Source organism: Miniopterus schreibersii (assembly GCF_964146895.1).
Source record: "Miniopterus schreibersii genome assembly, chromosome: 11".
In the NCBI taxonomy this organism is placed as follows: Eukaryota; Metazoa; Chordata; class Mammalia; order Chiroptera; family Miniopteridae; genus Miniopterus; species Miniopterus schreibersii.
In genome coordinates this window covers 24,091,348-24,105,865 of record NC_138111.1, presented here as the reverse complement: position 1 = coordinate 24,105,865, position 14,518 = coordinate 24,091,348, and the positions used below count along the sequence as shown (strand labels likewise).

The window sequence follows — 14,518 nt, the reverse complement described above, 5'->3', positions numbered from 1 at the left end:
TCCATACCACTCCATCCCCACATTAGCGTCCTGATACTTCTCATTTTCTTGCCTCCATCCTTCATTGTTTCGCTCCCTCCTTCCAGAAACAGCCATCGGGCACCTAACCTGAATACAGCATTTTTCTAGGCACTAAAGAGTTCCCAGCTCTGTCACTGTCTATGTAGACTCAAGATTACAACCTTTGAACTAACTGTAATTTCTCGTCTCTTAAATGGGATTAGTCATCCAGCCTTATTTCAAGAATAGGGGGCTTACCCTGAGGATCTAAAGGATACGTATGTAAAAGTATAAGACAAGTTGAAAATACAAGAAAATATGAAGGAAATATTTACACACTTAAGGTACCATCATAATGCAGTTGTGGGATTTGGGATAGAGAGTAAAGTGATAACTTTCGAACAAATAAATTGTAAATGTTCTACTGCCCATATGAAATATTCTTGTTATACTTTGCAGACAATGGTACATGGACTCAGCTCTGGTTGGTGTCAGATTATCATGAGCATGGATCCCTTTTTGATTATTTGAACAGATACACCGTTACTGTGGAAGGAATGATAAAACTCGCTCTGTCCACAGCAAGTGGACTTGCCCATCTTCATATGGAGATTGTTGGTACCCAAGGTAAGTTGAAGGAATCCTGTTATTTATGCTTTCAATTCCCGTGGATCTATTTCTGTTGCGGAAATTTTTGCAAGAAGTCAACCTAATTGGAAATGTTACCTTTCTGTTGAAAATCTCAGATGGAGTCAGGAATCTGGGAATTTGTTTAGAGATCCTGTAGTCATTGTAACAAGACTGATATTTCTTAATCAGAACTCAAGATTGTGAGTTCTTAAAAGTAGCATTCAGTTTCCTAGTTGTGATTTTTGAGGATCTTGATTTTAGAATTCAGATCTAAGAGAATGTATTTTTTATATGTAGTGTCAAATGAAATGGGAAAATGCTTTGTAAATATCAACATGCTATATAAATGTTATCTTGCTATCTAAATTATATTTGACTTTGAGATAAGGACACTGCATGAGACCCTTTTACAGTTGAGAAATTAAATACTACATTTTAGTTATTAAATTTTTTTAAAAAGTGTATCTTTATTGATTTCAGAGAGAGGAAGGGAGAGAGAGAGATAGAAACATCAATGATGAGAGAGTCATTGATCGGCTGCCTCCTGCATGCGCCCAACTGGGGATCAAGCCAGCAACTCGGGCATGTGCCTTGACCGTGAATTGAACCCCGATCGCCCGGATCCTAGGTTGACGCTCAACCACTGAGCCACGCCCAGCCGGGCTAGTTATGAAATTTTTTATGCTACGATTTTTGTGCTGTGTAGGATATCAGATACCATCCTGTCTCTATGCTCTAGTGATTATCCATTTGCCACCTGATTCATTTGAGTTGTTAAGTCATGGCCCAGGTGTTGCAGTTGATATGGGCTGAAATGCTTTGACACTGGGATGGAAGAGAGACTTTTGAATCTATAGGTAAAAATTGTGATTGGCATTACCTTTTAAGCAGTTATGTTTAATTTTTTTTCTTTAGGGAAACCAGCCATTGCTCACAGAGATTTGAAATCAAAAAATATCTTGGTAAAGAAGAATGGGACTTGCTGTATTGCAGACTTGGGCCTGGCAGTAAGGCATGATTCAGCCACAGATACAATTGACATTGCTCCAAACCACAGAGTGGGAACAAAAAGGTACACTTTGTGAACAAATAGAATTTAATATGTTCTGAAAGCAGTTTCATTTCCTTTTCTTCCTCATCTGTATATACATTTCTTCTCTGAAACTCAAACTTTATTAGATTGGCCACAGGTAGAAGATCTTATGGTTTTGCTTGCTGTGAAACCAAGGTTACCTGACTTAAAAAGATGCCTGCTGCCCGGCCGGGCATGGCTCAGGGGTTGAGCGTCAACCTAGGATCCAGGTGATCAGGGTTCGATTCCCGGTCAGGGCACATGCCTGGGTTACAGGCTTGATCCCTAGTTGGGGGCGTGCAGGAGGCAGCCGATCAGTGACTCTCTCATCATTGATGTTTCTATCTCTCTCCCTCTCCTTTCCTCTCTTCTGAAATCAATAAAGATATATTTAAAAAAAAAAAAAAGATGCCTACTGATAAAAGGTTTTTCCAGAAGATATTATCATTAGTTATGTTCATTTTAATTGCGATAGGAGCTAATGTTTATAGGTACTTACTGTGTGCCAGTCATTTTAATGAGTCTTTTTTATATATTACCTCATTCGATGCCCTCCTCAAATGCTGTACTATAACTATCCCAGCTATTTTCAGTTCCTCAAAATATGCCTGCCTTTCTTCTTTAGAACTTTTGCTTGTGCTGTACCTAGAGCCTACTTTCCCCTACTGTTTCCCTAATTTGTACTCACCGTTTTTCATAGGAAGCCTTTTTGGACTGTTAGGTGTTCTTGCCAAGAGTTCCTAGAGCATGCTGAAATTGGACCATTGAGGCACTTAGTGCATTGTGGTGTAACTGTCCATTTATTTGTCTGTGTATTCCGTTGGATTACAGGCTGCCTGGAAGCAGTCTATATTCCCAGCATCCGTCACAGTGCCTAATATGTAGTAGGTCCTCAGTAAATATTTGTTGAATCCATGTGTCCTCAAAAGAATCTAACTAGGTAGGTGTCATTACTCTCAATTCACAGATGAGGAATGCGCCTCGTGGAGGTTACATAACATGGCCAACCTCTCATATAGATGGTAAGCTGAAGAGCTGAGATTTGAACGTGTGAAGACAAGCTTGCTCTGTATCATAGTATGTTGCCACAACATATCTTCAAACTACCACCTTGGCCTTGGATAGAGCCAAGGCTTTATTCTGTCTAAGTTATATTTATGATTTCTGGATTCAATAGGTACTCTCAGAACTTTCAACTCTGGTTCCAGGACAGTGGTTGCCACAGGTCTTCGCGGGTCCTGATCTGTAACCTTAGTAGGGTTTTTGAAACCTCAGGACTCCACAGTGTGGCATCAATAGGAGGACTGGCATTCACTTTAATCTATTATTTTCTTCCCTGGAGAAGAAAATTTCCCTGCCTTGTCTTCCATCCCATTTTAGTGAGGAGACTTCTAGATTAAAGTATGTATAGTCCCTGCAAAGTATATGACAAAGTAGGTGGCGTGTGTTAGGACATTTGTGAACAGTCACAATTGTTACCTGTGGCTTTCATTGTAAACTAAGGTCATAAGGCAGATAGCAATTAGGATTTAGTTGACATTAATTTGGAAACCAGTATGGTTATATAATATTTTTCTTGAGTCTAAAATGATCTCAGTTATGTAATATTGTATCTATGTAAATAGATGTCTGAAAGCATATTCATCAAATGTTAACACTGTGTGGTAGTAATGGGATACTTTTGCACTTTGCACTTTGTGTACTTTGGGAAAATCTCTATAAGAAGTATGAGTTATTTAAAAAACACACAAACCCAGCAGAGCCATGCTGAAAGAGGGGGAAAGTCTTAAAATTAACATTTTGTTCTTGTTGTTGTTTTTTAATTCTCAGGGGTAAAAAAAAAAATTATGAAACAGTTCAAAAGTAATATGGCCACTATTCAATAAAATAAAATGCCGACTTCTTTTTTAGGTACATGGCCCCTGAAGTTCTAGATGATTCCATAAATATGAAACACTTTGAATCCTTCAAGCGTGCGGACATCTATGCCATGGGCTTAGTGTTCTGGGAAATAGCTCGAAGATGTTCCATTGGTGGTAAATTTCTCCCCCTTTCCTCAGCAGTCTGTCATGAACAGAAGTTGTTTAAGAATTGCCTTCTCTTTTATTGAATGAAATTATACACATCAGCAGTCTGAGATCATGTGCACCAGGAGAGTGCCAAGAAAATAAAGGAGCCTTGAACCTGTCCTGAGGGGAAAGCAATGTGATGTGCTTTATCTAATGCACAGCTTTATCCTAGTGTCTTCTTTTTCTATTTCCTCTTGAATCTTGGAAAACATCAGAAACTAACCCTTTATTATCTTGAAATAGAGTTATGTAGAATGGATGGCTGCATCAGTGGCCACCCAGGAAGCTGTTCTAGCATGCACCTGGGTCAAACTAATTTTCCCCCTGGCATTGTGGTTATTTTATCCAACTTGGAAATTAGATATACAGAGCACAGTACAATTACGTAGCCATTACATTACTTTTTAAAGTAAATTTGTTTTAACTTTTAAATTTAGTTTCAGATTGAACACTTTTGATGTTTTCCTTGAGAAAGGCTCTTATCTGGGTCCCGCACTTGGCTGAAACTAGGGTCTCAGGTTGTTGAGGCAGTGAGGGACAGAGAGTGTCTCTTCATTTGAGCAAAGAGGACAGGTTATTGAGAGATGCAAGTAGAGGAACGGATCTGCACCTCAAGCTTGTGTTGTCGGATTCACATCTCAGTGATAGAGGGTATGTCTCCCATACCAAGAGAGGCTGTGCACTCACAGAATAAAAACTCATTTCTTGCACATTAGAGTTTTAGGGGAAAATGTCAATCTGGTCCCCAAGGCTCATAGTTCATCATCATTCAAATGGCCTTTATGCTCCTACAGTAATATTTAGTTTCAAGATATGGGCCCAGTACTGACTTAGGGAGGTGGGTTATTGTTACAGATGTGGATGAGACAGAGCAAGCTGTGAGCCCTGTCCCACTTCCCTATTTAGTAATGGGACCCTGTAATAGTACACACAGGTTTCTGTTCTGTCTGGTCAAAGAATGGTCTGGTATTATCTGAGTAAATTCTTTAAATAGATTTCTCCTTTTTTAACCAACATAGGAATTCATGAGGATTACCAGCTGCCTTATTATGATCTTGTACCTTCTGATCCATCAGTTGAAGAAATGAGAAAGGTTGTTTGCGAACAGAAGTTGAGGCCAAATATTCCAAACAGATGGCAGAGCTGTGAAGTGAGTATTTCTTTTTGATACTATGCAGTTTTCTAAACTGCTTCTGCTTAGTAAGTGGAAATTTGCTACTTTCCTTTAAGGAAAGTGGACATAAGAATTCTCTCTTTGCCTGGCCAGCGTGGCTCAGAGGTTGAGCATCAACCTATGATTGGTTCGATTCCCTATCAGGGCACATGCCCAGGTTGCGGGCTTGATCCCCAGTAGGGGTGCTGCAGGAGGCAGCCAATCAATGACTCTCTCTTCATTGATGTTTTTCTCGCCATCTCTCTCTCCCTCTCCCTTTCTCTGAAATCAATAAAAGACATACTAAAAAAAAATTCTCTTTTTTCTTTTTCATGGCAATTAAACTAATGAGTAAAAACAGAATAATTTGTTTTTCATGTTCAATTTTAAGCAGATTGAAAGGGCATGGAGTATTTCCAGTGGCCATGAGAACAGTGTTTAGATCTGCCGATAACCAAAGCACGTGCATTTTAAATGCTTGCCTTCAGTCAGGGCAGCCCAGATAGTGGGATGAATGCTAAGGGGAATTGGGAGACCTGTGTTCTAGATCAAGCCTGGAGACTACTTCAGAGTGATGTTGGGCAGGTCAGTTCTCTGACATTAACATGGCTTTCTGTAAAGTGATGAACTTGGGTAAGGTGATTACGAAGTTGGCTCAGATGACTTTGTATCTTACTCATCTGATTGCCACTATGGTCATTCACCAGGCATTGAGGGAAATGCTTCCCAGCAGTATCTGAGCTTCTCAACTCTAGATCTTACAAAAAGTTGTAGAAATATTTTTGTAGTTGCAAATTTAAAGAGCTCGTAAGACAAATTTTATGTAATCTTTTATTATTGGCTGTTATTAATTATGATGTTGATGAGGCAGAGCATTTCCCTCCAGATTTGAAGTTTTGTACTTTAAGAGGAATTAAAAGCTGGCCACTAAGTAGTTGATTTTACATCTTAAAGTAACGTAGGACTCAGAACCTTTGACATCAAGAGAGCTCCTTAGCTACCTCCAACAGAATCACATACTTAGGCCCAGATACATCTCATGTGTGCAAAGAATTGGCATGTTTAACAGATAAAGTTGGGCTAGATTTTGTCTCTTAAAAGTTTGATCTTAATACTGCGAGTACAAACTTGAGTATTTGTGCATTCACTCAATAATTAGAGCAGATTATCCCTGAACAGACAGACAGCTTTTTAAGCATGAAGAAAGGCTAGCAGTTAAGAGTATACATGAACTTTCAGTTACTATATCACATCATGCTGAATTAATGCCATCACAGCTTTGTATTTCTCCACTTAGTTTTCTATGTACTTACCACTAATTCAAATTTTCACTTTTCTAGGGTTTTATAAATCTCCTCTCAATAGTTGAAACACATTTTAAAAAGACACAAAAAGAATATGAAACTGACTAAAGAAATGCCTTTCAGAGCTTCTGACCTTCTCTACTCTGGACTGGTTGCTCTCTAGCCTGGCTGTATGGCTTTCTTCTTGGGATGTCCCTCACCTTTCATCCTGGGGATTCCCTTTGCCTCTTTGTGGCAAATCCTCCTTCCTGGATCTCACGTCCTCCTGTTTCTGGGTTTGCTCGTTCCTCCTTCTGGTCTCTGCTTAAATGTTACCTTGTCAATGAGACGTTACCTCTCCATCTTTTTAAAATAGCATCCTCGTTGCCTAGCATATTTTTTCTCTCTCCCTAAATGATGTTTCTCCTTAGCACTTACCGCTGACAGTCCCCATATTTTGCTTGCTTATTAATTTTATGCTTTAGCCCTCTAGAATGTAAGGTTTCTGAGGGCAGGGATTTTGTCTGTCTGTCCACTGCTGTATCCCCAGTACCGGGGATGGTATCTGGTACATGGGATGCACTCAGTAAGTATTTGTTGAGTGAATATATGTATGTGATGGGCACTTGGTCCTTTTTAACCTGGAAACAAGTGTTCACTTCTAGGAAATGTTCCTGAAATATTTCTTTGATTTGTTCTCTTTATTTCGTCTCTTCTTTTCAGTCCTGATTATGAATGTTAGGCCTCCAAAACAAAAACCTATCAATGGTAAATCCAGTATCGTATTTCTTTAACTCCTTGAGGATGTTAATGATAGATGGTTGATGTTTTTCTCTCTGTGTACAGCTTCTGTCTTCTCCAAGTTCCTTTTTTTCTGTTTGTGTCAGCTTCTGCATTTTACATACTTTTCTCAAATGTTTGGTTAAACTCATGCTCTCTGTTTAAAAACAGGGCACTGAACGCTTACAGGAAGCTTTGAGCACACAAATGGAGGTTTTTGACTGTGATCTTTAAGCTGATCTGACAGGGGTGCTTCCTTAGTGAACCACTGATGTCCCTTCAGGTCTCTCCTCTTGGGCTGCTCATATGCCCCAGTCTCTTGCCTGGAGGAGTATGTACATGTTGCTGCCTGCGTTTTGGGGACAAAGCCTGCTGTCTTAGCATTTAGTGTGCTGTCAGTATGGAACTTTCTTGTCTGTGTTCCCCAAGTCCGAAATTTCTGTTTTACTCTCTCAGATACAAACCTCTAGTCTATTACTAGGGTAGGGGAGAGGCAGGTACCTGGGGTTCTATCTTTTTTGACTGTTGCTTGTTTTTCACCTCAACTTCACTCTAATTTAAGGTGGGGTTTAATGTGAGTCAGGTTCCCTCTTTGCCTTGCATAGCTCTGGTTTAGGATTCAGCCTTTTCTGGTCTGCTGAGTATTTCCCCCGTCTCTCTGCTTTCCAGCTGCTGCCACATTCCTTTTCAATGGGAATTTAGGTTATTTCTATTCATGTGGTATGACAACTAATGCTCAAACAAAAAAACTTGTACATACATCATTTAGAAAGAAAACTCACTGGTAAAGTTTCTTACCCAGATGGATGGAAAAGGGTGCGTGCATTAATTATTTTTCTTGTATTTTCTTGCAGGCCTTGAGAGTAATGGCTAAAATTATGAGAGAATGTTGGTATGCCAATGGAGCAGCTAGGCTTACAGCTTTGCGGATTAAGAAAACTTTGTCACAACTCAGTCAACAGGAAGGCATCAAAATGTAATTCTGCGGCTTTGCCTGAACCTTTCTTTTCTTCAGATCTGCTCCTGGGTTCTAATTTGGGAGGTTAATTGTTCTACCTCACTGAGAGGGAACAGAAGGATATTGCTTCCTTTTGCAACAGTGTAATAAGGTCTATTTAAAACTTCCCAGGATTTCGTTGGACCCAGGAAACAGCCATGTGGGTCCTTTCTGTGCACTATGAACTCTTCTTTCCCAGGACAGTTACAAAATGTTGTGTAGTCTACCTTTATTTTTTATTAATACAAAACTTTTTTTTTTTAAAGATAATTGCTGGTCTTAACTTTAGGTAACTCTGCTGTGCTGAAGATCATCTTTAAGGGTAAAGGAGATGGATTGCTGAGTTTTATGAAGCATTTCTTATTTTTAAAGAAGTGATTTACTCCTGGTTAGTACATTCTCAGAGGATTCTGAACCACTAAAGAGTTTCCTTGATTCAGACGTTGAATGTACTGTGCTATAAATTTCAGGATCTTAAAACTAACACTTATAAAACTCTTACCTTGAGTCTAAAACTGACCTCATCTAGCAGTGAAGAACATAATTTGTGCAGTTTTATTTTGTATACTCTTGTCGTTCTTTCGCAGATTCAGAGTATTACATGCCTTCACAGTGGGATTGTACTCCACCAGAAGTGCCACTTCTGTGTCTTTCTAATGGAAATGAGTGGCATTGCTTAGTATGTGCGTGTTAAAACATGTAGTGTTTCAATTCAGAAAGTTTATTTATCTGGGTAACCCAGACATTTTCTGTTTTGTTTTTTGAAGAGTTTTTGTGGTGTATCATTTGGTATTCCATTTGAAAATGCCTTTCTCCTACCAGAATGTGCTTGAACCACTAAAGAAATGAAGTGGCATTAATTGGTAAATTGTTATCATGGTCATGTTTGAATAGTCTCTCATCCAGTTTTTGCATTTTAGTTGTGTCGTCTAAGTATACTTTAAAAAACACCGAGTGGCATTCTAGATGCTTTATAGTACTTTAAAATTTGTAGCACACAGACTAATTTTTCTAAAAGGGAAAATTTGTCTAGCTACTTGTGGAAAGTTTTGTGGCGTTCTGTAAGCCATTTTGTTCTTTATCTGATGAAAGACAGTGTTATTTTTTTAAAAAATGAATTATGTTTAAAGTTAGAATATGGTTAATGTTAAATGGTAGGCCTTTTTCTAGGAAGGTAAAAGTAGTTAATAATTTGACTTATAGATAACAGTTGTACAAGAGAATCACATTTGTTAAGTAGGAGTCATTGGTGGATTTTCTGTCTGTAACTGAGGTTAGAGTTAGTGTGGTTTTGAGGTCTCACTACATTTTGAGGAAGGCAGCTTTTAATTCAGTCTTTCCTTCTGTGTGCAGATATTTTAACTGCTTAATTTACATGGTTATGTAATAGACTCAGCACACTCTTGATATTTGGGAGAGTGGTAGCTAAAGCATGTTCTGAGTATAGGTCCTCCATTTACAGATGTTTTTGGTCAAATTGAATGTTTAAAATAAGTTGGTCATGGTCTTCTCACCTTAAGTTGAAGTTAGTTTATAATAACTGGTTTTACTTCCAGTGCTGAAAGTCTTTGCAGGGCTTTTACAATTTTCAGAGTTTTTTTTTATCACTGTGATCTTATTCTGTGGGGGCAAAACAATCTTAGCTGTGAGCAAGACACTGACTTTATAGTGCCGTTGATTTCCCAGTGAAAGGGTTAGAATAACCTTCACAGTATTCAGGTCAGTGAGAAGTAGTGGCTGTTGACACTGACTGAGCTGCATTCTGATGATGTCTTATCTCTTATACATAGGATAAATTTGAAAGACTATTTGGTCTTAAAACCAAAGTAATTTTAGAAAGAATGACATTACATAGGAGTTTAGTGTCAATTTCATGTGTTTAAAAATGTCATGGGGAAAATGTGCTTAGAGGTTAATATTTTGACTCCAAATTTGAGTTTTTTTTGTAGTTACTGTGATTTCATCAAAGCAAATATATGAGTTTGAGAGGTTTGTTTTTATAATTGTGTTACATTTCCTGTTTAATACTCTCTAGCTCTGTGATTAGGTACTCCTTTTTTTTTTTTTTCTTTTCTGCCATTTCTAAGCCTACCAGATCTGCTTTATGAAATCCAGGGGACCAATGCATTTTATCACTAACACTATTTTTATATAATTTTAAGAACATACCAAAAGTTCTTATCTGATTTAAAGCTGCGATATATGATTTCTCACTTTCATATAAGGTAATCAATTTTTGCTGAAGATATTCTTTATTAAGTCAAAGATTGAATTACAGTTTTATTTTCTTAAGTGGATAAAATGTACTTTGATGAATCAGGGTATTTTTTTAAGGTTGGAATTTAGTTCTAAATTGGGTCTACATATTACTGCAGCTAATGATGGTTTGATAAACCTCAATTGGCTAATATTGAAAGTGAACGTAATTTAAAAGATGAAATCAACCACAGTTATGTTTGACTAGAGCATCAGTTTGTCATTTAGAAACCCAAGCCTTTGTTTATACTGCCTGTCTTCAGATGCTCACCTTCCAAGATTCAGCTTGGCTAAAATATACTTTCAGGCAAATTACCTGTCTACATCCATTTTGTCAATACACCAGAGGAATGGGCATGGGGGAGGTATGACCTAGTGGGGCACAGACACCCCTGGTCCTTCCTTTAATAACTTCAGCTCTGTTTCTCCCAACCTGCCTTCCTGCTGATCCCTGACTCAGAGACTATAGCCTGCCAACCTTCCCCTGCCCACTTCCCCCAGCAGCCTTTCCACTGAATAGCTGCCTTTGATATCTATAGCAAAATGGTTGATGGAAGTTATGGGACATACTTTCATTTTTCATTTCCTTGAATCATTGGATGTTGCTGGGAAGGGTCTCTAAGTTTGAAGAGTGGGCTGATGAGGCCCTGCTGGCTGCCCTGCCAAGGAATGGCAGCTGTGGCAGTGGGAGATGTGCCAGACGCAGTGGCCAGTTGTATCCCCTTTCGGACAAGGTGAGGCCCAAAGAGCTGAGCCTGTAATTCTGCTGTAATGATAGTGCTCAAGAAGTGCCTTGAGTCGGTGTTCAGTGCCATGATCGTCAAGGATTCCAAATTTTAGTTCTTATTACAAAATGGAAGTGGTCACTTGGCCACTTTGTGGCTTATGCATACGTTACCTTCTTTTTACTCTACATCTGAGAACTGTCACACATAGAATATTTTGTAAAATAAGGTGGCAAAGTGCTAATTAAAATGCACAACAAAATCAGTATCCCATAGACATGTCACATCAAGAGTTTATTTTATCCTTGCACTGAAAGAGTGATTGTAAGTCACCTGTTTCTTTTGTTTCTTGACGGTGGCAGTGTTCTGGCTCCAGATAATGGAGATTCCAAATTATGATTCTGTTACAACTTGGCAAAAAATGCCAATTCACATATTTTTGAGATCCTTAAGAATAACTCGGGACATGTATTGCAGCTTCTGTGTCTGTTTTGGAATGCTGGAATACCCACGGGCCGTCTGTCTAGGAATGCTGGATTTCTAGGATGTTCTGAGGATTGTCAGTACTTTTAAACTTTTCAGTCCTTTTATGCAATCTTATTTGTAATTGTAAACTTTAACAATGTGGTTAATAACATTCAGTCTTTTTCTTAAAGCTTAAAGAGAACTTCAGTGAATTTGTTTTTATTTTTTTAACAAGATTTGTGAGTGAATATCATGAACTGTGTTTTGATATCCCTTTTTCACATTGTGCCAATGGAATGGGGTGTTTGCTATTTCTTTATATGTCAAGGAGATGCTTCAAAATGTCAATTGCTTTAAACTTAAATTACCTCTCAAGAGACCAAGGTACACTTACCTCATTGTATATATATGTTTAATATTTGTCAGAGCATTCTCCTGGTTTGCAGTTTTATTTCTAAAAGTGTGAGTATTATGTTGCTACATTACTCAAATGGTACTGTATTGTTCATATTTGTACCCCAAATAACATCATCTATACTTTCTGTTTTCTGTATTTTATTGTATTTGTGTAAAATCCTTTTGGCTTTATCAGTGTAATCTCTGCCCTTTCAGATGTGTACAGAAAATGTCCATATAAATTTTCTTTAAGTTGAATGATTTTGAGAAACCTGTAAAGTGGAGAGAAAAACAAAAACTGCAGTTCCTCATAAGTTTTTAAAATATATATATTGTATTTGTAGTAATATTCTGAATGAACTGTAAATAGGAAGTAGAAGAGTGATACTTATGTGAAGTTTTAACACTACAGTAGAAAAATGGAAGCAATCCAAATAAATTACTTTCCCCCCCAAGTGCCTGTGGCATAATTTAAAATAAAGTGTATCTGTTGGAGTGAGCCATGCTGTTATGAAATGTAGTTGCTGTGGTTAGAGACTAGAATCTTTGGATTCCTACCCAGGACAGATTACAGTAACAAAGCATGGAGAGGTGCTCGCCTGCCCAGCGGTGCACTTCTGTGTGCTTGCTTCCCGCCTGCTAGTGGCTGTTGAGCTGCCAGTGGTCAGGATGGGACCCATCTGCGTGTGAACTGCTGTGCTTCTGGCTCAGCAAATTTGCTAAGTTTGTGTTACAGTGGTGTAATTTTAATTCTTAAAGTTTTTCCGTGGCTTTCCAAGGAAAGAGTATTTTCATCTTCTTTCCTAATTTAAGGATTTGTGAGAATGGGCTTATTTGTAGAAATCATCATTTTGTTGATTCTGTTGTTAATCCTCACATGAGGATATTTTTTCCATTGTTTTTTCAGAGAGTAGAAGGGGGATGGGAGAGAAATATCAATGTGAGAGACACATTGACTGTTGCCTCCTGCATGTGCCTCAGCCAGGGGCAGGGAGCGAACCGCAACCCAGCTATGTGCCCTTGCCTGGGAATTGAACCCAAGACCCTTCGTTGCAAGAGCCGATGCTCTAACTACTGAGCCACAACCACCAGGGCGGCTTTTTTTTTTTTTTAAAGTACGTTCAACAGTTAGTATCCTGGTGTGAGAACCTGGCTGATGTGAGAACTGAGGAAGTGCTACTGGAGGAGATGTGGCCCAAACCCGCATGGCTCGGACAGGGGGTTTGCAGGTTAGATTGCTCTTGCAGCAAAGACTAGTCACTTCAGCTCCATGACTGGACTTAGGGATTTGTTTTCTTTCTTCGTAATAAAGAAGACATCTCTGTAGGGCCTTCATTGGAAAAAGTAAAATTATTTTTAAAACATCATAGATTCAGAGAAACAGCTTGACTAACTTTATATAGGTCTCTTCTGCCTCTGGTGTTGCCTGATTTGGAAAAAGTGTTTTTACATATATGGCCTGCTAGACATATCTGGCAACTGCACTTTTTTGGCTTCATAATTGAGGATTTACAAAACAGTGAGTCTTTTTTGAGAAATGAGTAGAAAAACTTGATGTTACAAAAGTGAGGGCCCATTTGTTTGTGGGTCAGCCATGTATGATTTTTAAGGATTAGGAAAGATACAATTAAATAATATTAAATCATCATGGAAATAAAGGATTTTTGTGTGTGAACTATAGAGAAATAGAAAAGGGAAGAAACTTGGCGCTGTCCCTCTCCAGAGCGTGCCCACGCTTCCCTTCCCTCTTGGGCAAACATCTTTACTTTTCTCTCCTAAACTCTAAGGATCCCCACGAGACTTGCAACCAGAGAGCAGTGGGCAGTGGCAGCTGGTTCCCGGGCTTACCCCCTAACCCTGTCTCCAACGCCCTTTTGTCTGACTTCTCAGTGAGCCAGAGCAGCCCAACCTGGGCTCTCCTGTTGCTGCTTCTATCATAAGCTCTTCCTTATTTTACTGTCCCCAGCTTTAATAAACACTCTCAAAGTCAAAAGGAAAAAGGGAAGAAATTTGATACAGTTATTTTCTTTCCTATCGTGAAAGAATAGAATTATAAAAAGAGGATTAATAGCTTACGTATTTCAAAGAGGGGAAAGGGGAAAACGGTTGAAAGAAGAAACAGGAGGTAAAAGGGAGTGTTTGTGCGCATTAAAAGGAAAAGCAGTGGGAAAGGTTATGGACATCAACATAAAATACAATTAGAACTGCTGCTTGGCACTCCTGGTGCCCTCAAGAAATCAAGTGGTCATTGGACTCCCAAGCTGGAATAGATGAGGGTGCCCAAGGGGTTGGGGGTTAAATGCACTTCTGAGACTTCAGTCCAGATGTGAGAGATGATTGTCCTTGTCATTACTTAGCATTTGAACTTTGTCTAAGTGCTTTGACTTGCACACCTCACCTGACGTTTGCAACTAAGATGGTGGTGACCTGTTGAAGGTGTCCTAAGGAGGGTACAAAGGACTGAGAGGAACCTGGCAGTCCTTCCTTTAGGGAATGCCTGGAGATGAACTTGGTGTGGATTTGCTAGAGGGGTAAGACCAGAAAGGACAGGGTTTGCATGGGAGGCTCAGGAGGAGCCTCCCCTCCCTCACTGTCCGTTCTACCTGTGAGCTTTCAGCCAGAGGATGGAGCTCAGCATGTCCACCTGGGAATTCCAGTTTGGGAGGCTGTATAGCTTGGGAGACCAGTGGCA

At 39.1% G+C, this 14,518-nt stretch overlaps 1 protein-coding gene across 1 annotated transcript in view; it reads left to right on the top strand.

Annotated features, from left to right (window-relative positions):
- The window catches only part of TGFBR1 (transforming growth factor beta receptor 1), a 48,128-nt gene extending 35,847 nt beyond the window's left edge, over positions 1 to 12,281 (top strand). Inside the window, exons 5-9 of the mRNA XM_081151137.1 lie at positions 460 to 627; positions 1,546 to 1,702; positions 3,614 to 3,738; positions 4,791 to 4,921; positions 7,842 to 12,281. Coding sequence (XP_081007263.1) covers positions 460 to 627; positions 1,546 to 1,702; positions 3,614 to 3,738; positions 4,791 to 4,921; positions 7,842 to 7,967 — 707 coding nt within the window. The 3' untranslated portion in view covers positions 7,968 to 12,281. The remainder of the gene's footprint in view (positions 1 to 459; positions 628 to 1,545; positions 1,703 to 3,613; positions 3,739 to 4,790; positions 4,922 to 7,841) is intronic.
- The last annotated feature ends 2,237 nt before the right edge of the window (positions 12,282 to 14,518 follow it).